General features: G+C 33.4%; 1 protein-coding gene across 1 annotated transcript; it reads left to right on the top strand.

Moving 5' to 3' along the window:
• Positions 1-267: 267 nt before the first annotated feature.
• Positions 268-27,506, top strand: LOC132708747 (cytokine receptor). Its single transcript, XM_060681303.1, has 13 exons — positions 268-555; positions 14,740-14,909; positions 14,961-15,091; positions 16,740-16,863; positions 16,927-17,062; positions 17,120-17,307; positions 18,385-19,014; positions 19,077-19,222; positions 20,638-21,409; positions 21,467-21,625; positions 22,181-22,409; positions 23,673-24,037; positions 25,303-27,506. The coding sequence occupies exons 2-13, from the start codon at positions 14,765-14,767 to the stop codon at positions 25,827-25,829; spliced, it is 3,552 nt and encodes a 1,183-aa protein (XP_060537286.1). The 5' UTR covers positions 268-555; positions 14,740-14,764; the 3' UTR covers positions 25,830-27,506.
• The last annotated feature ends 371 nt before the right edge of the window (positions 27,507-27,877 follow it).

The following is a 27,877-nucleotide window of genomic DNA, read 5'->3' as shown; positions in this document are numbered from 1 at the left end:
TAGAAAACTAATAACCTTTTTCTACTTAAAGCTAGAGGGTATAAATTTGATTTTATTAAGTTTTTTTTTTCTATTTTCCAGTTAGTTTGAAACTTAGGTTTTGGTGTTGCAAAAAAGCTAAGGAAAAAAAGTCTTTTTATACTCAAAATTTCAGGATGACAAGCTTGCTAACGTAGTAGGCATTACGTATCCGTCACACGTTCCGGTGACGCTTGGAGTCGCCCACACTAAAACTTGTTTGTAGTTCGCTTCAATAACATTTTTCAACGATGTCGCTGGCATCGTTGAGTAGTTGAACAAGTAACTCGGGTAGAACGTCGCTTGTTCGATAATAATATGAAAAATTATATCGATATTTAAAGAATTTTAGTCGTTAAAATGTAAATAGACCATTTAGAAAAAAGTGCGCGTCCATCAACTGAATTTTGAAGACAGTTTCGAAGAATCGGCTTCGTTCTGGGAATGGTATTTAGAAATTTACCTTTATGAACTTACTTGGCACTGGAACGTATATTGTGAATTCCAAGTATTATGGTGCATCACAGGACGATATAAGTAAGTTATTTTCGTCTAATGCGGTGTTTATGTGGGAAAAAGGGCGCAATGTTAGTTGACGTGCTTGTATCTTGTTGTATATTATAGGTTTCTATATTTATTAGCTTTGTTTGTGTATGCGCATTGATCAGTGTTGTTTATTTATAACCCCTAGTACGATAAATTATTAGTTAACTGGAAATTAAAGGGCACGTGTTACGTCCTATCGACGCAAAAGACGTAAAAACCCAACATCAGTGATTGTTTATAATCAAAAATATTGAAAGTAAAAATAGGTATTTATTAATTCTCAGAACTTATGTATTTTAAAATTTTGTGATAAAATGAACCATATTGCAAAATCATTTTTAATTATATTTCAAAGGTATTTTGTTTTTTGAAATTATTTGTGCATTTTCCTCAATAACTTTGCTTCCACGACCAGTGAAATTTATGACTGAAGAGTAGATCCTGAGCGTTACTTAGTGGCAAAATATTGCGCATTCTTCCGTTTCAACCTATCCTGGACCTTTTCCTGGTTAGTTTCGTGGTTACGGCAGTTGTATTCCATGTAACATCTCCGACCACAATCATCTCGCGTCCAGTAAGTAAATTTAGTGCCGACACTTTTCGCCTCCAAAGAAAATAAAGTTTGAAACTTATCTTGAAACAAACATAAATTATATTATATATATATATATATATATATATATATATATATATATATATATATATATATATATATATATATATATATATATATATATATATATATATATATATATATATAACCTGGTGTTGATGTTGTACAACTGGTTAAGACATTTTTGCTTTTTTGATGATGAATCGTCACCGAATGCAAATGCGATTTACTCCACAAGTCGGTTTTTCCAATATCTGTTTGGTCTGGAAGATTTGTTAATTAGTTTCTGCAATTCGCAACTACTTCGTTACCCGAACAAATACACACATTCGCATCACGTTTTTAATTATTTAATTAGTTCGTCGCCATTGGCTCTACCGATGCATTTAAATGATAATTAATAAGAGAGGTGGCTATACGCATGTAAGTGTTTTTCTTCGTAATTATTTCGTGGCCTGTTAAAAAGGCTTTTTAACTTTTTTCTCAGCTGCGCTTAAATATAAATAGACTCGTAAATACGGTGTACCAGAATAAACCTACCTAATCTCTGATGGCCTTTCGTTCGCTGTCCTCGAATTCTTATTCCTTTGGTTATTATTCAGGCACGTAGGTAACCACCCAAAATAACGAGAATAAAAACATGGGAAATGCATTAAAGATACGATTCTCGGGGGTCATTTGACCTTTTTCTATCACCTGTCCACCTGATATCGATCTGGTGTTAATTTTAACCCACGGCCGGGTTATCTACGTTACGATTTTTTCGTGATCAGTTGGGGTCGATTAAATTGGTTGACATTTTAAAGAACTTTCGGAGCAATTTTTGTTTGTTGTTTCAATATTATGTTTTTTTTTTACGTTGATGTTGACAACAGACAATGACATTTTTTATGATTAAATTGTACGCAAAAATAAATATAAGAACTGATTTTCACAAATTGTTGATATTACGTTTTGGGAAACGCACTTAAAAATGCAAATAAATAGCTGCATATTTTTCTGAATTTTTTTTTCAAATCCTTGAATAAGATGGGCCCGGTACTGTCCTAGGCCTCTTTGTAACCTCAAAATGACCGGTTTTATGAGTACCATTAGCAATAAGACATTTTGAGAATTAAATTGTCTATATTTTATTACACTGTTATAATCCTGGGACAGCTATAAATGATCGATAAAATCGTTAGTGTCATGAAAATTCCCGAACTAGTCGGATAAGACTATAAAAACTCTGACAAGATGCTTTGTTGCAGTAGTTGCTGTTAGGATCATTAAATTATCAACAGTCTTTATCAACGCATTAAATAGTCAAGTTGCAAAAACCTTGTTAAAAATGTCAATTTAAAAAATTCAATGGTGAATAATTTTAATTGACTGTTGACAAACTATTGATATTAAATTCTACAACAGCCTTCGTTTAATTGGTTCCCACATAATTTTACAAATAATTGCCTTTACAATAAATCTCAGTTGGATCTTTGGACGTCAAAAAATTTATATTCATGTTTAGAGAGTATCCGATGTAACGGTGTCAAACAATTCTCTTTTGAATACTGAATGTTTTTCAGTACGTTTCGTCGGAATTTTAACGTGGCCTGTGATGGTTTGTGTTTATTTATTGACCTGCTGGTCCAAGAATACAAAACGATATTTGAGAGACCGTTTTATACGACTTTTTCAGTTTTTTGAAAACAGTCAAGCATATAGAGTGTGTGTGAGTGTATACGTGGTGAAGTAAGAGATTAAAAGTGTCAATTTTTAGAATAACAAAAATACTGCGCATATTGGTTTAGGTTTTATCAAACTCTGACGTTATCAGTTGTTGACATTATCGAAAATTTCCTTTACTATTACTACACACGATCTCTTATCGTTTAAATACTCGCGGACATTAACTATCCCCTCCTATAAACTATTATAACTCTATGCTAATTGACCGAAGATAAAATTTAGAAAACGCAAATTTCGAGTAATCAGTAACATTGTTTAAAAAAACATATTGTAGATCTGCTCGTGGCATATTTGTTTACTATAAATTAATATTCCATTTGCTCAAAACAGAATCAGGTTTTTGTGAAGTTTCTCAGTATTACGTCTTTTGCGAAACGCGTATTTATTTCATTAGAATGGGCCCACACCACACTACAAAATTTAATTTAATAGTTTGGTATTTGGGCCTAAGCATCAATTAAACACGTAATAATTAAATGGAAAAATCGGTTAATATGTGATATTTACCGGAGGTATCCAGGAAATTATTTATTTACTCGTTCATATGCTATTTTTGATACGCAGGGCGGCAAAATGTTGATTTTCGTTATCTCATTATAGTACCCCCCGGGTTCTTTCTTAAATGCACCAAACTAATTAGGAAGTAATATTTTTTGAAATAAACGATAATTAAATAATGGTTTTATTAAAAATTTGTTACAACCTTGATACTACATCAAATATAGCACCAGCATAACTGTAAGCACATTTTCATTTATATATTTTAGTGTTTAATTTTATTTTTGTTTTCTCACTGTTGGAATAGCGGAGAGAGTAAACGAGATACTGAGTAGCTCAATTTAGTGCATAGTTACGTAAAGCTGGACAATCCCCGTTTCAATGTCGTAACAAATGTAACAGAAAACTTGTCGGTGGAATTCGTAAACAGTTAAACCAAAAAAATTTTTTTTTTCGAAGAAAATTCCACAGGCTACGGTAATACTTTTTACAATCATCCTGTTGGCTTCTTCAGAGCTTGACTGAAGCTGGCTCGTATTTTACTCTGTACCTGTTTATATATTGTTTCATATATATTAAAAACCGAGAATCTGGAACCAAACCTTCCCACCTTAATTGAAAAATGCTTGTCTGGAAGATATTTTTCTTATAACGGTCAAATTTTTGAACAAACATCGGGAACAGCTACGGGTTATCCACTATCAGCAGTCATCACGAATATATTTATCGAAGCGTTTGAGAAGAAAGCTCTCGACACTTTTCATCTAAAACCACCGCTACGTCGATGATACTTTTGTTATTTGGGCTCATGGTCAAGAATCCCGAGTAGATTTTCTTAGACATTTAAACTCTATACACCCTAACATACGTTTTACCATTGAAACTAATAATAACCTCCCATTATTAGATATTGGGTAAACAGTAAACAGATAACCTACACACACAGACCGATACCTTAATGCATGGTCACATCACCATTGTCCAAAAATCATTGCAGTACCGTAAAACTCAGCCTGAGTCACTGAACCCAGAATTAAATCACCTTAGCTCTCCTCTTCTCTCTAATAATTTCCACATTAAAGATATTAAGCGTTCTATCACAAAATACACTTCACCACAACCTTTCCATATCAATATGGCCGAAAGCAATCCTACACTTGCCATTGTGGTCCTTCCTTACATTCAAAATATCGCTGAAGTCATATAAAAAGTTCTAAAGAAATATAACTTCAAAACCAAATTTACCACTTGTCCAAAAATCTCTCCGCATCTTCGATCCGTCAAAGACAAAATTCCATTTGATATGCCAGGAGTTTACAGCATTGCGTGCATATGCGGTAAAGAATACATTGGAGAGTCCGGACGAAAAATATCAACTAGGCTCAAACTCCACCGGACGTAAAATTTTATTCGATAAAAATAGAATTCTTACATGTAATCAATTCTTCTACCAACTAAAAATCCGAGAATCTATAGAAATCTATAAGCAACCTAACAATCTTAATCGCAGGTACATAGTAAAATGTGAGCCAGATTCAGTCAAGCTCTGAAGACGCCCACAGATGATTGGCGAAACGTTAGCAAGTTCAAGTCAGCAAAAACCGGCGCAGGAGGAATCCAGAAGTTTTGTAAAAAGCAACAATTGTACTTCCTGTCCAAAAATTTAATTCGAACCATTCATCCATAACTCTGTTAAACATAATTAAGCCGTGAGTGTTGTGCATTTTATAATGCTTATTAATTAATATTTAGTTAAATAATAAGAAGAAAAGATATAAAAAAATGAAATTAAAAAGTTATCATTTATTGAGCCGTTTTCGGCAAAGCTTTATAAAAAGAAACTTTGATCTTGGCCTTTGTCAAAGATTTTAGTGCCGCTGGTTTTAGATGAGCATTACTCAAGTAGGAACGATTATATATATATATATATATATATATATATATATATATATATATATATATATATATATATATATATATATATATATATATATATATATATATATATATATATATATATGTATGTGTGTGTAACGCTTTCCTTTGAAGGATAAAGTGCTTCGACTTGTATTGTTCATCACGAAACATCTTGGAGACTCGTATTTTTTGTCAGTAATCCTTCTATTATAAAGCAATCTCTTTTAAGTTGTCATTATTGCCAGTTGCGTTTGAGCGATGTAGTTTATAAAATGACCAATGCTTTTCATTTACAAAAGCCGAGACACCATTGTAGCAACTTCGCTTCTAAAACGCAAATGTGTTTTTGGAATTGAATCCTTAATAGGGCATGTAAAGAATGACAAGGTAAACAAATGTATAGACTTTTGTCCAGGGCAGTACTCAGAATCGGATTGTTATGTTGAAAGCCTTTTTTCTTTTATTTCCGACCCATTAATTATAAATCAATTGCAGGATATTGCAATCTAGTTCGAATTTGTACCGCACATTTCCTCGAAAATTTTATTTTCCCATGAAAATGAGAATCTGCAGAGAACAGGCTTTCGTTTCATTAAAATGTCAATAACATTACGAAAATAACGAGAGATTCATTCATCGATTATCTTTATAATTTTTCGGAGTAATGCTACCGGTTGTGTGCATCTACAAGAATACTAGGATCTATACAGTTTGTACACTATAAAAGCCCGTAAATGTTACACCGAGAGAAGAAATAAAGTTTCTCGTTTTATTGATATTTCCCCTATCGAAAAAAAAACTTGCAATTTTAACTGTTTCTCAACTTATAATCATTATTCAGTTATACTCCAGACTAAGTACCAAGTACTATAACTGAGTGTAAAATAAGTAAGTACTATAATATATTATGTAAAAATTATTTGAGAATAATTTTTGGTACTAGTATATTATGCAACAAATTCGGTAAAAGGCACTTGACTCACGAGTTTATAAACCAGTGACAAACAGTTTACCGAGCGAACGAAAATAACACGAATACATTCGCTGACATGACAGTCAGAATTGAGAAACGTCAAAATTCAAAGCGTGAGAAATATCTCCGAAAACATCCGATTGCTCCCAAACCCGTGGAGATGGCTGTATTTGTCCAAATGTTTATTTGTCCAAATCGTATCGGGGCGTACGGGTCTCGTTCGGGGTGAAATAATTTTCCTCGATAGAGAATAATTACGATTTGTTTATATTACAATGTTTTTAAAATACATCTGTTAATAGTTACAGTGACTCAGTTTCAAAGGTTTGTGTTGGTTTAAAGTTTCTCAATTATTTTAAATAAGTCATTGCGGTCATAGTAAAATTGTATTTATTGGGTTGTTCGGAAAGTCATTTCGTTTTTTTTTGGGGAACATGAAAGACAGTTTTCGTATAATGAATAAATATTTTATTTAATTATATATTGGCCATTCTGGTCCAACACCTTTTGCCATCTTTCTGGCAGTAACATAATTCCCCTCTCATAAAAGTTTTGGTCCTTGCTGGCAAAAAACTGGTTCAGGTGGTTTTTGACATCTTCATTTGAGGTAAAGGTTTTGCCATCCAAAAAATTTTGCAGGGACCGGAACAAATAGTAGTCGGAAGGCGCCAGGAGAATATGGTGGATGTTGCACTACATCCGATTCAAGCTGTAAAAGTTTTTGGCGAGTGACAAAACTTGTGTGAGGTCTCGCATTATCTTGGTGGAACACTACACCCTTCCTGTTGATTAATTCGGGCCTCTTCTCTTTAAGTGAATCATTCAATTTGTCCAGTTGATGACAATAGACTTCTGAATTAATCGTTGTATTGTCCGGCAAAAGCTCAAAAAAAACGATTCCTTTGACATCCCACCAAACGGAGAGCATCACCTTTTTTTGGTGAATGTTGGCTTTTGACACGCTTTGAGCCGGTTCATCTTTTCTGCTCCATGACCTCTTGCGTTTAACATTGTTGTATACAACCCATTTTTCGTCCCCAGTAATAATCCGCTTCAAAAATGGATCATTTTCTTGACGTTTGAGGAGCGAATCACACACGTCAACGCGACGACACAAATTTCGCTCCGTAAGGACATGGGGCACCCACACATCGAGCTTCGAGGTTAAGCCCATGCCTTTCAAATGGCCATAAACAGTCGAATTCGACAAATTTAATCTCTCACCGATCTCTCGTGTGGTTATTCGCCGATTTGCATCAACTAATGCCTTTATCGCATCTTTGTCAGCTTCGACCGGCCTTCCAGACCGTGGTGCATCTTCGACATCAAAATTGCCGGATCGAAATTTTGCAAACCAGTTCTGGCACTGGCGTACCGTTAACACGCCTTCTCCATACACATCCGTCAATTTTTTTCTCGCTTGGACAGCATTTTTACCTTTTCTGAAGTAAAAAAGTAAAATATGACGAAAATGCTGCTTTATGCTCTCCATATTTAAAAGGGCACCAACCAAAAACTACTGCGTAGAATTAATAGAACTTTTTCACACACAAGCCTTGCAATATCAGCTCTCAAGACATATAATGGTTATGAGGCTTAAGTGTGAAGTTGGTTTCGAAAAAACGTAATTAAGTCCTCTGACGGGAAAAAACGAAATGACTTTCCGAACAACCTTATAGGTACATTTTACTCGGAAAATCGCATGCGGCAATTATCACGAATCATGAAAGGTCAATAAAAATTTGTGCCCAATTGTTCCCATAGCTAAAATTATTGATGATTTTTAAATTTATTCAATAAGCAATATGATTTGTCAATATATTTATCCAATACTTCAGCTGCGACTATTTCGAGGATATGGTTGTCAATTAATACACTTTGGATTATGCAAAAAATTAACCAGCTACCTAGCACACCCAAGAATCAAAAAGTAAAAGATACCTAAGTAGTTATCAGGATAACAAGTATGAAAAAATTGAAATTGCATTAAAACTTTTAAAAACAACAGCGCCCATTACTTAAAGATACCTATTTCTAAAGGTCAAATTGTAAAATAAAAATCCCTTAGGTGCCAATGAAATACACCTTCATTGTAGTATGTTTAATAGAAATTATAAGTTTTTTTTTACTTAAAAAATAGCGTAAACTGTTGTTCTTTATTTAATGTCCAATTACCTCTACTTTACTTTGTAAACTGTTAATTTTATTTTGTTTGTAAGTACACTGTATAGTCGAAACGATGTATGCAGATAATTAACCAAAGTAAAATAATTTAACCGCATTTTATAAATTAATTTGCTATCTGAGCCGTGATTACACTTGTATTTTAATCTCTCTCTTTGTTTGGATAAATGTTTCGGCCGCTTTCGGGTGTTCGTCGTCGGTGCCTCGCGTGATTTGGACAAATGCACATTATAGCATTTTTCTACTCCCGTCTGTAAAATACCTAATTACCCACCGATCTAGCGTGCGGGAAGCGTCACTTTACCACGTCAGTTTCGTTTCACACGAATCCGAGGCACTTCGGACATTTCCGGGATTTTACCGCGCGGATTTGTGAGCAATCGGATGTTTTCGGAGATATTTCTCACGCTTTGAATTTTGACGTTTGTCAATTCTGACGGTTATGTCAGTGAATGTATTTGTGTTGTTTTACGAAAATGTACCCAAAAACTAACGGTCGTAGAAAAAGTATAGTATGCAACACGTTCGGTAAACTTTTTAACTCACTCGTTTGTTAAAAACTCGCTTCGCTGCGCTCCGCTCGTGTCAAATAAACTCATGAATCAAATGCCGTTTACCGCACTTGTTGCATAATATACTATTGTAGAATTCCGGAAATGTCCGAAGTGGCTCGGATTCGTGGGAAACGAAACTGAGGTGGTAAAGTGACGCTTCTCGCACGCTAGATCGGTGTGTAATTAGGTATTTTACAGACGGGAGTAGAAAAACAAATGAAACGCAATTATACAATAAAAATCGAATAAACAACTATTCCTGTAATTCTTTTCCAATATACAATATACCATAAATAAACCAACAGTTAACGTAAATAAATGGGTTTTTCCAAAGTTCATTTGGAGCTAAAGAAGTAGCTTTTATTTTTTTCTGGAAACAAAAAATAAAGTACCACAGCGTGGTCCATGTAAAAAAAGTTTAATGAATTGACAAACTTTTTCATGGCAGGTACAAACTTTCTGATTTTAAATGGAACATCCTATATATTAATAGCCGATACGGGTTCAGCGATATATGATAGGGTCGGCCTGAGGCTCATTTTTCCTTATTTTTTGTGACACAAAACAAAAGTGTCATAGCCAGGATATTACTGTACTTAATGAAGGACTAAATTTTGATACGCTGTTGCCATATTTGCTTATAACTAAATTGAGCATTAAAAAATAACTTCAAGAACACATAATAATAGGGGTTTAAGGTGAAAGTTTCGGAAATATTGACCACCATCTTTATCAAATGTCAAATGATTAAAATTATTTTATTTATAAATTTAGCTTTATTTGGTGGTAAAACGAATAATTATAAACAATTTTTTTCTGTTTCTGTAAATTACCTATTCTATCAGCATGATGGTCAATGATTCCTCTATTGTTATATGTTATTTCTGATATATTTCCTGAAAAACACAAACACCATGTGACGTAAAAACTATATACACAAGAAGTTTAAATATCAGTACAAGCAACTTTTCTATTTTGTCATTTCTCAGGTCGGATAGTGGCTCATCTTACTTGGACCACGCTGTAGGGAAAGTCTAAAAATAAAGGATCGAAAACATTGGAGCTAATGAAATGCTTCCCTGAAAAATGCTTCAATGCGAATTCCGATCCTATACTGTACATATTCAGAGTCCGAAGATTGTTATGCTATCAAAATTAAATTAATAAAGGTATGTCATTCTGTCTCTTTAATTCCACGAGACGGTAGGCAGAAGGGACCAGAAAAGGTAATATCTTTTTCTCAGAATCCACCGGGAGAATTATGCTTTTGCGCCAGTGACGTGGCCTCGTGAGTTTTCCTCGATGCTTTTATTCATCGCATCAAGTTTTTGTTAAACACGGTTCTTATAATCGTGTCCCGCTTTCCAACTGGTCGATGTCTTCTTGTTTGAATTTTTGTTACTGTTTGGGTCGTACTATACGGGGTGCGGCGCCCGCACAATAGGCGAGATTTTTTTTGTCGGCGCTCCTACGCTGTTTCAAGGTAAAAAATGAGAGGTTAATGCTGAATTATGCTAATTGAAAGTTATTAATCGACACGGGGGTCTTGTAATTTGTTGGGTCAAAACAGAAGGCATAACAATAACTTTATTTACGCGGAATTCCTTTTATTTATTTAATAATAATAATAATAATAATATTAAAGTGCCTTTATTTTTGTACGAACGGAAATAGAAAATACAATAACGGGAGCACACAGTTCAAGGTATTCGTAAAATATTCACTTCCATCTGGCCACCTCATTAACACATTAACATAAAAGTAAGTAAATGAGGGATAATATTTTATCTTGTTTAAAAATTACGTTAAAAAAGAAAATATAATGATAACAGAAAGAAACTGAAAAATCGAAACAGACAGTACAACAGAATAAATAAACAACCCAGCTACCACTGCTGCTTACGGGCTTTTTTTTAACTAAGTACATTGGTTCCTTCCACGACGATAAATAAAATGTAAATGTCCCTAGAATATCATGTACAAATCAATATTTAACAACCAAGATTAAAATGTGATTGATCGATTTAGGGGCATGTGGGATTTAGTTGCATCTGCATTGACCCAGCGTCGTACATATAACATTTCTTATTGCAAATGTTTGATTCTAAAAGACTTCAAGTAGGTTTTAGTTTCAAATTTATTTTTAATATATTGCTCGAGGTGGATCAGTCTGTGTTTTTGTGAAAACTCTGATGATAATAATTTTCTATTTCTGAAACATGTCGGCTAGTCACTTTTGTTTTTGTGTGGAGTACATTTCTTCTTTAAAAAAGACCCCATATCGATTTAGATAATTCGATAGTTAAGATAATGGAAATTAAGATTAAATATTCTTTGTTAGACCTATGTTTATTATTTCCGTTAGTATTCGGTGAGTATTACGTTGTTAGTGGAATAAACTGTCAATAATGTATCAAATATCCACCTCAGATAGAGAAATCGTAGACTTTAGTTAAATGTAATTTTGGTTTTATCAAACGGTTTCCTGAAACTGGTTCGCTTTCAACTCCCGAAGATGTAAATTTTATTATATCTTGGACACTTATTGTATAACGGGATCCAAGCGTCCATATTTTAAAGTAGGAAATTACCTCCTGGTAAATGTCCTATTCTGTGAATCTTGGCGATAAATTCGACTCTTGGCCAGTAGCGTTACATCTCTAGGGGAAACTGAAAAATTAATTTTATGGCAGACTGAAATAGTCACACTTTAATGCATTACATATGAGATTACTCAGACTCTCTGATTTTGATAACTGCGTCGCCTAAAGCTATTGTTTCCGATGCTCGATAACAAATGGGCGATTGCTAAGAAATTTTGCTCGGGAAATGTTTTCCATTCAATCGTATTTCATTTAAAGTCGATGGTGCAGTGTTTATGAGTTTTCAGTTCAACATTTTTTTGGGTGAGAGAATGAATTTATTGAAAAAAGAAACTCATATAAAATAATGCCTTTATTTACTCTTACTTACCTTTGCATTTATTGGCTCATAGCTTGCAAACACGATTAGTTTTTTAGGACAATTAGTCGTTAATTGTGTACAAAATATGATTTTAATTTTTCGAATTCTTCAAGTTTAGATTTATCCGTGTGAAAAGCCTTTTACAAACTTTCGACGGGTGCGGGTGATGTGTAGTTACAGTTCAAAATAGTAGTTTTATTTTTGTATTAAAACTTGAAAATGTTTTTTTAGAAAAAAGCAAAAATTTAACGCATCTCTTTCGATATTAATGTATTGACCGGCTTTGGACAGGTTATGTGGTCCACGTTTCGGCAGTTTTATCACTTACGTTTAAAATTGTGTTCGAAAACGATCTACCACACTGCAATTATATAAAATAAAAATGTTAAAAAATAAAAAAAAGATGCAAATGTATATGAAAGAATACAGATTAGAATTAGTATTGCTATTGTTTTGCAATCTTGGTTAATTATGTAAAGAAATAGCAAAAACGTAAAATAATGCAAGTGACCAAACAAAAATTAAAGGTAACAACGTTAAATACAGCCAAAAACAAACATCTTCACAATAGGGATGATTTTCAATCTATATTTATTAACTGTATATATTGACCCAAAAAAATCACCCTTATAGTGAAGATGGTTTATTTTTGCCTGTATTTACCCTTCTTAACTTAATTTTTGTTTGTCCTTTGTATTATTTTTTGGTAAACATTTTTATTTGTTTTTAAGAATTTGTTTTTTTTTTTTTTCAGTTTCGAATTAGTTTATTTTTGATTGCCTATTTCTTAGTTGATCTAGCCGATCGCGGATAGTTGGATTCCCTTCGATAATCAATTAAGTTTTAAGCGCCGTATTGTGCATTCTTTTAATATGTTCGAGAATTCTCCGGATTTCTAATTCTATTTTACCATTTTTGTTATTATTATTTATTTTACATTCTCCGACATGTAGATGGAACCATACAGATTAGATTACTATTACTACTAGCTAGCGATCTTGGTTAATTGTGTAAACAAATAATAATAATAGTTTATTTACTGTAAGTATTTATATAATCAGCATCTATATCCGTTAACCAATTTTACAAGTAAAAAGGAGGCCGAAATTCAATTTAAAAAAGATTCTAGTTCAGCCTCCAAGGTAAACTATATATATAATGTCTATTAATGTTGACAATGCCAATTACACTAAAGTTCTAAATCCTCTACAAAACGCACACTGTACGAAAAGGAAGGAAACAAGATAGAAAAAAATTGTCTATCGTATATTATTAACTGTTTATATTGATATTTAAATGAGCCCACTGATACGCTGATAATGTTTTTAAATTGTGCGGAATATTTTTAAACAAAATATAAATAGGAAAAATGTAAATATGATACAAATGGCAAACAAAAAATTAAGTTCACAATGGTAAATACAGCCAAAAGCAAACCATGTTCGCAATAAAGGTGATTGTCAATGTTAATATACTGTATATTTATTAACTATATATATTCATACGGAAAATCGACCTTATTGTGGATGTGTGTTTCTGAATGTATTTACCCTTCTTAACTTTAATTTTTGTTTGTTGCGATCTTTGTGATTCCTGAAGGAAGAAGGCAATAAAATAAGAATTTGTTTTTTGAGTTTCGACGTTTTTTCTAGAATATTAAAATTACCCCTACCTAAACTGTACCGATTAATCGTCACTTTACAAATACAACGAAAAAATTTGAAGACGGTAGTGGTGCTTTCTGTTGTGCTTGGTAGAAATTAATAAGTGCTTCGATGTCAGAAAATGTGTTTATTCTTATCTACTTTTACTTACTCCACTCATAGCTTGCAAACATCAACATTTTTTTTAAATTGGTTGTGAAAAACAAATCTAAGTATCAAAGTAATTTTTCTGTGTAAAAAACACTTTGCAAACTTTCGTTAAGTGGGGCTGATGACAATTTGCAGTTCAAAATAGTTTTTTTGTTTTAAAACTTTTAAAGAGTATTTTTTTAATTTTGACGTTATGTTTTTTAGAACCTAAAAAGTAAACCGGAAGCCGGCGGTGGTGCAAATTGACGTATGTTTATTCGTGATGATAACTCGGTGCAATTATTATATTGGTGCCTAATTGTTTTCGAAAACTTTCATTTAACGCCGAGACAGTGTTATTTACAACGTCTATGTCTTCGCAAAAATTTACGCCCACTTTTTATTTATCGGAAGCAAACGCTGAATAATGATCGTCTGGCATATTAAAGCAATTTGTATTGTACGGTAGGTTCTATGAATCAAATTAAGCAACTTATAGGAAATTCAGCAAAAAAAAAATGATGTTGCGTACTTGGTTGCTCTTATCGATTCCCGGTAGTATCGAGAAATACAGTTTTCTCGATTTTAATTTTTGTTTTGATTCCTAGATTCGTTTGACTTGTTTTTTGTTTTTGCTATAAGTATCGTTTCTATTGTGGAGTCGTGTCAAGATTTTCGTTTTGCGTCGCTAAAGGTTAGTTTACCAGTTCTCGCAACTTTTCGTGTTGATATTTAAATTTAAAATGCGTTATATATGCGCTGGAGCGGATCAAATGTCGTAAACAAAAATCGTTTTCACATCGATTATCGTGGAAGGTATATACCGGGCATTATTTTTATCGTACACAGAACCGTTTTGCAATAAAGACTTGCCGAGTTAACCGATTATTTTTCGATTTCGTTTTGTTCCGGGAACTGGGAATTGTATTAACGGTCCTGTTTTATTTTCAGGGAAACATTTCTTGCGACGGGGCTGATGTCAAAACGCGCCATGGTGTCGTACGAACGGTACAGACTTTTTTACTTCAGGAGGACTTTGATATTGTTTTTGGCTGTGGGCAGTGTCGTCTCGAAAGATAATGGCGTCCAGGTGTGCGGCAACGGTTTGACAACCCCAGGATGTAATTTCTTATACTGTTTTTTTGTCCTGTTTCGTAACTTTCACGTTTTAGATACCGTGCCGTCTGGAGATATCACTTTGGAGTACGGCGAAGATTTGGATATCACTTGCATTTTGCGCGAAGATAATGGCACGAACCCCAGTTCGAACATGACCATTTCTTGCGGCTCCCGCCTCCTTCCTGTAAGTTGTTACATGATTTTTTTTCAATTTAATAGATTTTAATGTTCGGGGTGGTTTAACACGCAAACAGTTTTTTTCCACAAAATTTCTATTTTTAAACCGAAATCTGTATATCACATATGTATATAAAAAGCGTAAATTAAAAAAAATAAATTACATTTAAATGCAAAAACCCTACATAAATGTATTAGCAGATAGCGAAAACATATAGTAAAAGTGAAACTTAACTAACTTAAAAATTTTCGTAATTAAAAAAAAACATTCAAAGGCGAACGAATGTCTCTCAAACTGTACGAGGTAAAATAACTATAATTTGACATCAATTTTGAAAGCGCCATCAAAATATAATACCGAATTTGGATTTCCCACCAATTTTTAATTCAGTATCTTAAGTCTTTTTGAAATATTTATGAAACGCTGCATCGCGTGGATTTTACCGATGTAACAAATCTTCTGATTTATAGTACCAACTGTTGTTTTAGAGCGAATAAACTGTGGGACGCCCTGTATATAAAATATGAAACATACAATACAGTACAAATATCTCCACAACATGAAACAGTAATGACAACATTGTTCGCGATTTGTTGAATTGATCCCTTGCACAGCATCAAACGCTCTAAAGGCACTATGGCTTGAAAATTGAGGGATTTGAAACTCTTATATTCGCGCTATGATATTCAGATCTTTTACCAATTAGATTAGTTAAGTATTTAGCTTTATTATTGTTTATTACTTTATAAAGAAGCGAATAGAGATATACCATGCCATCATTAACTATTCATTCATTTACATGGAGCCTGAATGAAAATATTATTTAACGTAAGATGAAAGCAAAGTAAAATATTACATATTATTAGGACTGTAGGCGCTTTTATTCAGCTTTAAAATACGTAATAGTATAATCGAAACCAGACGAATTCGATAAATTAATTAAATTAGCAATAATGTAAGACTTTTTTTTTTAATTTCATTTCGGTGAATGTGGTCTTTTCTAGATTGATACGAACACTCGTTTTCAATAAAATTTAAATCGGATAGGAGAATATTTTTTATAAAAAAATGATTAAATATCGGTGTTGTTGTCACATTTGTCACATTTAGTTAATTAAAAGTGTTTGTTGAGTTCTACCAATTCTACAATTCTACAAATTCTTTTGCAATATAGGTATAGCTACTAAATATTATAATCAAAATTTTGAAAAAGGATCAGAAGACACTATAAATGATCATCAATTTAATTTATGCTGCTTTCAAAAATTGGCTTTTACTCGATGAAAATCCATTTATCAAAATAAATAAGAACTAACAGTTAAGATTTTCACGAAATTATATTTTTTAACGTGACAATGGTTTCGACAACACCGTGTCTTTATCAAATGTGTATTTGGTAAAGACACAACGACAATTGTTATGCAAAAATATATAATTTCGTGAAAATCGGAACTTTTAGTTCTGATTTAGCCACCTCAGTTCAATATATGGAAATTTCTTAACGATAATTTTGTGATATAGACAGATTGAATATAGATTTCGCTTTTTTCCATCTAAAGCCAACTTGAATCATACTCTCCAATATATGTATGTAAAACGTTGGCAAACTTTCTGAACAAGATAGGTTTCCTAAGTTGAGGTTTAACTTTTCTAGGTGGAGGTAGTGGATTCCAAAAGTATCAGACTTCATATAGAAAAGCACCATAAAGTATCATCGGAGCATTACGTTTGTATGTATGGCGATAAACTTGTCTGCCAAAATGTGGTCTCCGTTGGAAGTAAGTGTTAAATAAATTTTGCAGCATCAAAGAGCGGCAGTAAAAAAATCATTATCGTTTCAGCGAAACCTCAAAAGGTCACGGATTTCACGTGCATCAGTTTAAACTATCAAAATTTAACTTGTACCTGGACAGCACCTGAGAATTACGTCAGGACACATTACAACTTATCGTTCACTTTTCCACAACGTTCGTCAAGGTAGATGAACGTTTTTTTTTTTTTGCAAAAGCATCTAATTTTTGGAGATACTTGTAGGTTTATTCAACATTGTCCAAATTTAACTTACCAAGAAAAGGACGGCAAAGTTGTATACAAGTGTTTTTGGAGCTTAGATACTAGACCACAATATAGAAGCGCCCACGACTTGTTCGACTTCCATTTGGGCATGAATAATACTTTCGGTTCCGTAGTTAATAACTTTAAGTTTCATCACTACAAATACGGTGAGTCAACATTGATTTTTTTACGACCTGTTTTGCTTGAAACGTCGTATTACTATTTTTTGCTTTCCAATTTTGAGTTCGATTTTCTTTTTCTTTTCATTTTATTATATGAAATTTGAAATTTGGATTCATCTAGCCGTTCATGGATGTTTCGTTTTTTAAATTTTAAAAAATTAGATGAAGTGAGGGAGACGCTGAAATACTTGCGTGGGTAGAAACGGCACAGATTATAAGCCCCGCCCTTGCCATCCTCGACCAATAAAGGCGGTGCTTGGTTGATAAGGCAAACCTGTATAACTTAAATCCATCCCCACGGTAAAAAAGTGTTCGAATAAAAAAATAATAATTTGTATTATAACCGAAACTATTTTTTTTAACTTAAGTGATTATGTGAAAATTTTTTAAAAATAATCTAATTTAAGTTTTATTTCGTTCCATGTTTGAAAAGAAAATTATTGGAAAAAAAATGTTGAGAATTATGCATTAATTAGATATTATTGGTCATAATTTTTGTCATTTTCTTTTAATTAAAACGATATTGATTATATATATATATATATATATATATATATATATATATATATATATATATATATATATATATATATATATATATATATATATATATATATATATATATATATATATATATATATATATATATATATATATATATATATATATATATATGATGACACTATATTCCGGGATATCATCCGTTCGCTCGTTGAACTCCGACTGGAATCCTGCAAATCTTGCATCCGACTGGAATCCTGCAGACGTTTCGCCAAAATCTCACTTGGCATCTTCAATGCTCGCGCTCCGAAAACACTTCGAACACTATATATATATATATATATATATATATATATATATATATATATATATATATATATATATATATATATATATATATATATATATTTATTGTTTCTTTCATTATAATTTCATCCGATATTAAAAAAGGAGACGTTGCAAGCAATTGAATTAATTATTTTTATTGAGGGAATCGAAATTGAAAATTAACTACCACGAAAATGGTTTTGAAGATTGCATTTGCCATATTGTTAATTTCAGTCATTCCGAATGCTCCGGTGAACCTAACGGCCAAAGTAACGTCGCCTCATTCGGTAAAACTTAGTTGGAGATTGCCGGTTCACATGGGAAGCTTCCCACCTGGTGTATTCCATCGCATCATGTACTTAATCAATGGCGAAGGTAGCGCCGAATGGCATTTGGCGGATATAATAACGAACAAGACTAAAAACAAAAGTATCGAATACGAGCTTAAAGGCCTCAAATACGCGCACACCCTGTACGACATACGCGTATCAATGAAATCTGCCGTTGCCGACGATGACGAATATTTATGGTCCGGATTTTCTTCCGTCACCATACTCACACATAGCAAATTGCCCGATCGACCACCCAGGACCAACATGGGAAGTTTCGAAGTGATGAACTCCGCCAATAGGACCGTTTACATCTATTGGCAGAAAATCGGTGTGCGTGAGGAAAACGGTGAAAATTTCTCGTACTTCGTGAACATATCCGAAGACGGTAGCATAAAGCCGACGTCTTTGCACAAGAATTACGCTCGTTTCGATAATCTTCGAGACATTAACTATACGTTCAACGTGTACTCGAAGAATCAAGTGGGTTTTTCGCTGGATTCGTCCAAAGTTTTCGTTCCGTCTTCTCTCTACGGTGAGCACGGTTTTTCGGTTTTGTGGATATCGCAGAGTTTTGACTTTGAATTATCGTTGCAGCGATCAAAGAGCCGTCCAATTTAGTCAAAGTTGATCGTGGAAAGGGACAATATTATTTGGCATGGGAACCGATCAATTTCCAGCAGATTTCCAACTATACGCTGTTTTGGTGCACCGATTCTCGCGACAGGCCATATCAGTGTGACGTAAGAATTTATTTCAATTTATTCTGCGCTTGGTATTTAGTTTAGGTCACCGCATTCCCCAGTTATCAAAATTTTTAAAAGAAGTCAGATTTAGTGCCACACGTTTACAGTTTAGATGTGTTGCAGAAACGTGGGGGGTATTTTTATTTAAACGACGACGTTAAAATGTTTAGTTCAGCATAATTAATTTAGTTGCTACAGCATTTTCACGTAGGGTTTTTGTATCACTCCAACACGGCCTCCAAAAAGTAAAACGCCAGTAAGTTTCATGTTTCATCAGGTTGAGTGTAAATTATATTAAATTCGGTAGATTTTTTCCCGATTTTATTAGAAAGATATGTTTTTGACTTGCGGTTTCGTTTATTAATTAAAGTGATTATTTTTCCAATAATATGGGTGAGTAATATTGCTGAACAAACAATTTAAAAATGACATGTAAAACAATTAATGTGATTCTTCTAAATATTTATTAACGTTTCGATCGTAATTTCGATCTTTTTCGAAATATTCTTATTTTGTATAGGTGACATATATAACAATTAATGACATTTGCGTTGTGTTAATATATTAAAAATAAAAATAAGTTGTCAGCGAATATTTTATACGGATTGGAATGGCATGCAAAACAGGTACGAATGTTTTTTATTATTTTTTATTATATTGGATAATTTAATTTTGTTAGTTAGTTTTGTTAGTTAGGTTTTTAGAATCGGTTTTGTAATTAATTGAATTTTTTTTTTTGATTTCTATACTTTCATAAAGTTCTCTTTTTTTGGTGTTAGGTTCTGTTAGTAGGACTTTAACTTTTTGAAAATTAAATGTGTGTTTGATGTTTTCGCAATGGGTATGAAGAGCTGTTTTGTTTTTTTTTTTTTTCATACTTATGTCCGTTGATTCTATTTTTTAAATATTGGCTTGTTTGTCCTATATATACACTGTCGCAATTAGAGCATATATAATTAGCTAGAAAGCTATAAGCAGGGAAGTTTTATTTAATGCACACTTAACTCATTAAAAAATCGAATCAGTATTTTATAAAATCAATAATTTTATCGATAAAAAAACGTTCATAAAAACGTTGTTCTAAAATTAAAATATATTTTTAAATTACAAAGTTTGCCTAAATTAGTTGGAATTAGAATACAGTTTTACTTGACATTTGTTACCCTAACATCTGAACTAATTGTGCTGAGGACATTTAATCATCGTCGCGATTGAATACTACTAATGATGCAGCATCAATCAATTTTTCATTTACTTTTATTATTAGAGTTGATAATGCTTGTAGCCCGGCCATAATATTAAAAAATGCCCGCTTTGTGATTTCATTTATTAATTGATTTAATTGTTTTCTAATATATGTGATCCTGAAAGTCGGAAGTCCCAAAAAAATAACTCTGAAACTCCTTTTTTAGGGCAATTTAAATTGGATCACACTAGCAAGGAACTTCTCAAATCACGTACTAAATGTACCCGACGATCCCAAAAATTCATATCAATTCGCTATATCGGCCAACTCGTTCGACGCTAGTAGCGGAATGCTGTGGGCGGAATGTACAATAATCCAGGGTAGAAGTATCGGCAAAATGAGGCATGTATATATTAAAAGCTCCCAACCAACGTCAATTACTGTTGCCTGGAATTTGGAATGCGCTAATAAAATGGGCGCCGTTACTGGTTACGTTATCCAGTACTGCCAACATGGTTCGGATCCAACTTCGTCTGAGTGCAAAAACAATGAAATGATGCACAAAAACATAAGCGGCAGCTCCAAAACTGAGGAAGCTACCATAGACGGACTAAAACCATATACGAGTTATAAGATCCAAGTAAAGGTGTTGTTAAACCACAACGAAAGTCAATATAGCGACCCCATATTTAATCACACTTCGGAAATGGCGCCCAGCGAACCGCAGAACCTTAGAACCGAGTTCGTTACAAATTCATCTGTGAAGCTTTCTTGGCAAAAACCGAAATACGAAAACGGTTATATTCGTAGTTATACATTGAAAATTAAAAGCGAGTTCGGTGAAAGGGCGGTGGAAATAATCGCGGTGACTAATAAAACGATTTACGAAGACACATTTACCGATTTGTTAAGCTACACGAAATATAATATCAGCGTTCAAGCGTGTACTAAAGATTGTTCGAAACCCGCCAATATATCGGTCGTGACCAAAATGTCCGGTAAGTTCGCGGTCCTCTTCGTTTTTGGAAAAACGTCTAGTGTTGAAATTATTTCAGCTCCCGTAGCGATCGGGCCGGCGGGTTCTGACTGGCAAAACTCATCGCTCGTTATCCACTGGGAAAAACCGAAAAATCCCGGCGGAAAACTCGATTATTACGAAGTTAAATTGGGTTCGTCGCGCGACCTCGGAAGCGTGTACCCTCAAAACGTTACAGGTAAAACTAGAGAGGGAAAATTTTATTAAACTTTTATTGCGTGTCATAATTTACAAAGTTTATAGTCTATTTCAGGAAGTTGTAGAGTAATAAAACCTCATTAGCTATGCAAAGGGACTACAGGGTGACCCTAGGAAAGCTTAAGCCACATTGTTTGGCATTTATTTCATTGCAAAGTTCTTCCCTACTAGGAACGTTTAATAGTCTAGTCCCTGAAGGCGCCTAAGTACCAGTTGACAGCCCTGTCATAAAATCTTAACGAGCACTTGTTATATTTTTATCATGACACGTTTCATTAATCTACATCTCATCAAGATAAGAGATTTTCTTCTGCTCTCATCAGCACTGATTTATACTTATTTCTTCTACTTTATATTTACGAATACGCTTTTCCCAGGCAAACTCCATAAAAGTTTTCAAGTTATCAACGGAGTACTGTCATCCCGGCCAAGCCTAGTTCAAACTTCGGCATTTTATTACACTCTACACTTTTCTGAAACAGCCTATAGCGTATTATTTTATTTATTTCTTTTATAATTGGTTAATTGATTCCAGAACCGCGGTATATAATGCAGAACTGCGACGAAACGAAAAGGTACGACATTTTTTACATGTCGGTGAGGGCGATCAATATTAACGACGAGACAGGTGAGCCTTTGAAGGGGCCTTGGAGCGAAACAAAAGAGTATCGCTGCGCACCGCCCAAATCGCCAACGGGAATTTACATTGGAATTTTCATCTGCGTCATCTTCTTCTTCGGTGGCGTCGCGTACGCATCCAAAAAGTAAGAAATTTATTAATTAATTAAAGATTAATTCAAATTTTTGTGATTGGTAAACCTTAGAAGAATTTAGCAAAAAAATCCAATGAATTCACTGGAATTCCAAACTCAAATTTGCAGCCATCGACTTCAAATTTAGCAGAGAAGTAGAAGTCCATACCCGCATCTAAATACTAGAAATTGAGCACAATTAAATTTCACCAAGCATATTTTTAAAAATTTGGATTTTTTTGGTTATTTTGGCTTCTACATAAAAATTATTTTCTCGAAATCAATTAACACGATCTGCCAAATTTCTTTAACCAAGATACGGAAGATACGGTACCATAACTTTTATGGACAAAAACTCTAAAACCTCCTGAAAATTTCCGTTTTTGTAAGTAAATTATTGGCTGTACATGAAAAACTATCATATTTTGTGTCGAGAGAAAGTTTCAGGTCTCGTCTATCACACATGGTGCGCGAGATTCTTGGAAAAATATCACTAGAAATCGTTATTACTTGTACATTTTTTTATATTTATCAATGTTTGTCGTGATTTTGAAGTTTTGGCTTTATACAGGGTGTATGCATATTACATCGCGCTACGCACTACGTACTTGCCCTGCCCAGCTACGATTTTTCGAAAGCAATCTTGTTATAAGTATATTATGACCACGAATCTATGCAACAACAGTGGTAAAAATGGTAAAAATATGAAAAATCGTTTTGTATATGCAGGTTTAGTTAATAATAACGAGTTCAATAGATCGGTGGTCCTACTATACACAAAATAATTTAAAAGTATAAGAAAGGGTATTGCACAATCAAATAAAAACGCTATAGGTTAATAACAAAGGCGAGGATTCTAAAGTAGGAGCAATCGTTCTCTGAGTGGTGATCGAAACTGTATTCCTAATAATGCTTTTAAAAGGACCTGAACCATTGAACCTACAAAGTTAGTTAAATAGGCAAAGTTGTTCATTTTTCTGAACTTCTTTCGTTCCACATTCAAAAAACGAAATTTTTCCATTCTTTTAAGTTGTCGCCTTCATTATTATCTATCTCAGCAAAAAACGTAAAGGAAAAACTGTTAGATAATTGGATTTTGCACTTTTATACCTCACCAATCCGCAAACTAAGTGTCTATTTCAATACTTTCCGAGATGCCTTCACGAAATATCGAACGAAACTCACCCTGTTTTGAAAATTGAGTGACCTGAAGCTTTCATTCGTCTTGATAATAATTTTGGAATATATTTTTATCGAACTAATCGATTTACCCAGAGGTTGGGAGAAATGGAAGGACATGAAAGCTTTGCAACCGAAATTTCCCGACGGGATCGAGGCGGTGATAAACAGCGAATTAGAAAAAGAGAAACACTTGGATGATGACGATCACAGCTTGCCGGCGGACGAGCTGCCAATGCTGAAGAAGTTCCCGAGTCAGTCGAGAACTTTAAGCGGAGATTCGAGCGGTTTGAGCTCGGGCAACGAGAGTGTAGCCTCATCCCTCCATTCCGCGGAGAATTTTTCCACATCAGATTCGGGTACTGAGCATCCTAGGTCGCCATCTTTAAGTGGCAGCGAGCATAACAGGGATATATCTTTGAGGCAAAGGACTTCAGTTAACAAACCTTTCAAGAAATCTGGTGAGTTGTAGAAAATTTTTGGAACATATTGTCAAAAAAAAGCACTAGATTAATTTTGAGAGGATTCCGCCCACTAGTACTACCACCAAAGTTTACAGAATATGTATGCACCTCACCTAAATATACGTAACTCCTTAAGAATTTACTTTATTCTTATTCTTTATAATCTCTTTAACATGTGAGCAAAAGATTTGTATTTATATCAGTCGAGATTAAGTTTTTGACACGAAACACAGGAAATATTGAGATAGCCCATTTAATATCAATAATCAACAACAATCAATCAATCATGACCGCTGACAGTCTGTCAATTCAACAGAATTTAATTGAATTGTAGCATTTTTACGGTAGTATATTCTCAAAATATGAGGTCTCGTTTAATGTTCTAGGGAAATGAGTTAACTGTGTGAAAATCACTGTTTATAAAAAAGATGGCTCAAAATGCAGGTTAAATAATAAATGCTTCGTTTAAATTGCCTAAAAAAATATATTGAAATGACAAGTCAAAAAAGTAAAAACGGATCAACTGCTTTATATCCACTAAAAATAAATTTAATTTTAAAGAAATTTAATTTTTAACACAAGATAATAATTATCCAAAAAAAGCAATGATTCGTATTAAAAAAGAAATAAATGTTGTAAATGATCGATAAGATAGTTATACCACAATCTTATAACATCTAAATTAAAAATCAAATAAAAATAAAATAAATAAAAAGGAACTATATTAATGGTAACATACTTGCACTGTTGCTAGATACAGAAAAAAATCTCATTTTATGCAAATTTTAATTGATAACTATTCGATGCAAAAAATCTTCATAACAATCTCGTGTATCGGGTTATGTACTCTTATATACTTTATACGCCTTCTAGGAGTATTAATTCTATGATTATATAATAGCTATACATAAAATACGTGTAAGGTATACCTAAGATAATTTATTTAAAAGTAACCAGACATACGCAAGAGCTTATATTCTGTAAACTTGAATAAAAACGGCGATACAGCCAGACTGTTTGTTGGCTTTTATAGGAACTGTTTCTTTTCTTCTTATTGTCAAGCAATTCTCAGTAACAGGAGACTCTCGTCTCCTAGAAGCAAAGGCACCCTGCACGCAGCCTTATTACAAGTTGCAGGCATGCGCACTAACGGAAAACTATGAAATTAAGCAAAAAAAATTAGCATTATTTTTCTTTACTTTTTATTGTAACCCTGTAAAGCGAATGGCCGTTTCAATGACAGACACCATTTTATTGCGTAGATTACACCCAAATGTCGGACTTGAATGCCTCAGTTAAGCAGCCGACTCCCGGTTACAGCGTTATTGGACTAGATCCGATGGCGAAACAACCGGAAACAGAAGCCGGATATATATCCTTGGATATTCAACAGGGCAAAATGCCCTGCGTGCCATTCACTCAGTCCTTAGATAGAGCTGCGGAGACCACGACGTCCGGTTACGTCTCTTACCCCTTCCAAGGACCGACGTCGAAGGCTACCGATTACGTAATGGCGGGTATTCCGAACAAGGAACCGATGCTGATGCCGAACTTCCTTCAACCGAGAGACGAGAGGTCTACGTACGTGAAAGCGGCGCCGGCAGAGGCTCCGAAAAATATTCCTTTCGTATGGCAGCAGCCCCCTCAGGAGACGTCGGCATTTCCGAAAACAGGTTACGTATGCGTAGGCGATAGTACGCCGCCCAAAAACGAGCCAAGCATTAACCTCGGTGGGAAAGGTTACGTACCTCATAACAAATTCGAACCCAAACCGTTTAAGGAAGACTAAGTTTTTATCAAAAAAAAAAAACTGGTACTCAGTTTATACGTTTTTTTTTTAATCAAAATGTTTATTTTTATTAAGTATTTATGTAAGTGTGTAGTTTTTTTTCTACCAGTTCGCTTTCAGTGACCACTTTCGACATAATTTTCTTCAAACGATTTCGAGAGAGACAGAGAGAGAATTTCCGCTCTACGTTTTCTAACAGTCGCTTTCAGTGTGTCCAAAATTGATATTACGTACCGATCGCCCGCAATTTAATTTTACAAGAACTTGCCGTTTACGAAAGCACTGCTGACTGAATCAATTGCCCTGAAGTGTCGAGAAAATTAGGTTTTTAACGATTATTTAGGATTACGCGTAGTCCGTTACGGACTAATTCGCTTCATATCGTATTCAAGAAGTGTGCCCGATTTTATTAATTATACTTGCCGTAATTGTGAATTTGCTGCGGTAGTGAGAAATTCAATAAATATCGTATGGTACAGTTGCGTATCAGTCACACAAGGTACCTATTTTTATCTATGTACAAATCCCCAAAATTTTTTATTTTTAAAGATAATCGATTGATTTTTATTGTTTTAAAAGGCACAAAAAGTAAATTCTTTTATATGACTAATTTTGTATAGGTATCATCGTTTTTAATATTTAAAATTGGACATCAAATTTTAAAAAAATTTAAAAAATTATATTTTTAAAATTGGGGTTACAAAAATAATCGCAGTAGGATGTAGATCTGCGTTTTGTGGAGCACAAATAGCAACTTGTGTTGCGCTTCAAAACAAAACAAAAATGTCAATCTTTATCGGATAAAAATAGACACCTTGTATATGGTGTTGTTTTCCATATACGCGACCACAACCCGTCAACCCATTCAATTTATTGAATGGAATCGCCTGATGGTAAACCCCTAACTTTTTTCTTGCATCGAGTGGCTATGAGTTTTTAATAACATTAATCTGGGGTTAGTAGTTTGGAGTCTGTGATATAAAAGGGTTAAACAAATTTGTTGGGTTTTTCACTGTCGGAGTATTTGTCTTAATGTAATTATTTTACGTCATTAAATATAAAACAGCAATCGTCATTATTATATTTCTTTGTAAATATCATTTTAAACACCTAAGCTAAGAATTTTTTAATTTGTAAATATTTATTGTTTTATTGTTCTAAATTATTTAGTTTAGTAAAGTAACGAAGCAGAATGGTTTCAAGCAATGGCGTGTAGACGTTATTTCATACATGTCAGAAAATTTGAAAGACGAAAGTACCGTTACCAAATTTCCGCGATTCATATTTGGACAACTGAAGCTCATACTTTAAAATTTGGTGAAATGTGCCATCGAAACAGGAAACGTGTTGCGGTCGAGCTGACATACGAAATAAATAATTTGCGGATTTGCACCTACATTGTTATAGTATATATTATTGAAAAAAAAAAACTATTCGATATTTGAATATTTCAAATTTCATTGATGTGCGTTTAGAAGCGTTTATATCTCCGAAACACCCGAAATTTTCGTATAAATCGTGCCTGTGATAAATTTTATTTTAACAAGATCTGATGTTGGTGTTAAATCTGCAACACATTATCTTAAATTTTATTATATATAATTTTTTAGAAATTATCTTCAAATGAATTGTGCATTATTTAGCTTTAAGTACAATTTTATTAAATTTTATGAAGTATGTATGGTTTTATTATTAGTCCACGCACTCTCGTCTTTTTTAATATTTAATATAATATATGTAATTTGATGCAATTTTACATATATTTTTTGCAAATTTATTATATAAGCAGCATCTTTTTTGCATACTTTTAATTTTTTTAAAATTTTAGTTACGTAAATGTAATAATAAACAATAAAACATCACGGATTGTAAATTTTAAAACTATGCCAGTTACATAATAATTATTCTTGTCTAATTCCAAAAAAAATTCTCAAATATTATCAATCTAATGAATAGTTCTGCCTCTAAGGTTAGACAACTCTCATGACCCTTGTTCTTTATTTTTTAGTTATGAACATTAACTGTATAGTACAAATTTTAAAAAGGAT

Source organism: Cylas formicarius, unplaced genomic scaffold (assembly GCF_029955315.1).
Source record: "Cylas formicarius isolate icCylForm1 unplaced genomic scaffold, icCylForm1.1 PGA_scaffold_12__32_contigs__length_19106922, whole genome shotgun sequence".
Classification (NCBI taxonomy): domain Eukaryota; kingdom Metazoa; phylum Arthropoda; class Insecta; order Coleoptera; family Brentidae; genus Cylas; species Cylas formicarius.
This window is presented reverse-complemented; position numbering and strand designations above follow the sequence as displayed.

Coding starts and splice junctions, on each gene's coding strand:
- LOC132708747 (XM_060681303.1), top strand. CDS start 14,765: ATGTCAAAACGCGCCATGGTGTCGTACGAACGGTACAGACTTTTTTAC. Junction 15,092..16,739: donor GCGGCTCCCGCCTCCTTCCT/GTAAGTTGTTAC, acceptor TAACTTTTCTAG/GTGGAGGTAGTGGATTCCAA. Junction 22,410..23,672: donor GTCGCGTACGCATCCAAAAA/GTAAGAAATTTA, acceptor CGATTTACCCAG/AGGTTGGGAGAAATGGAAGG.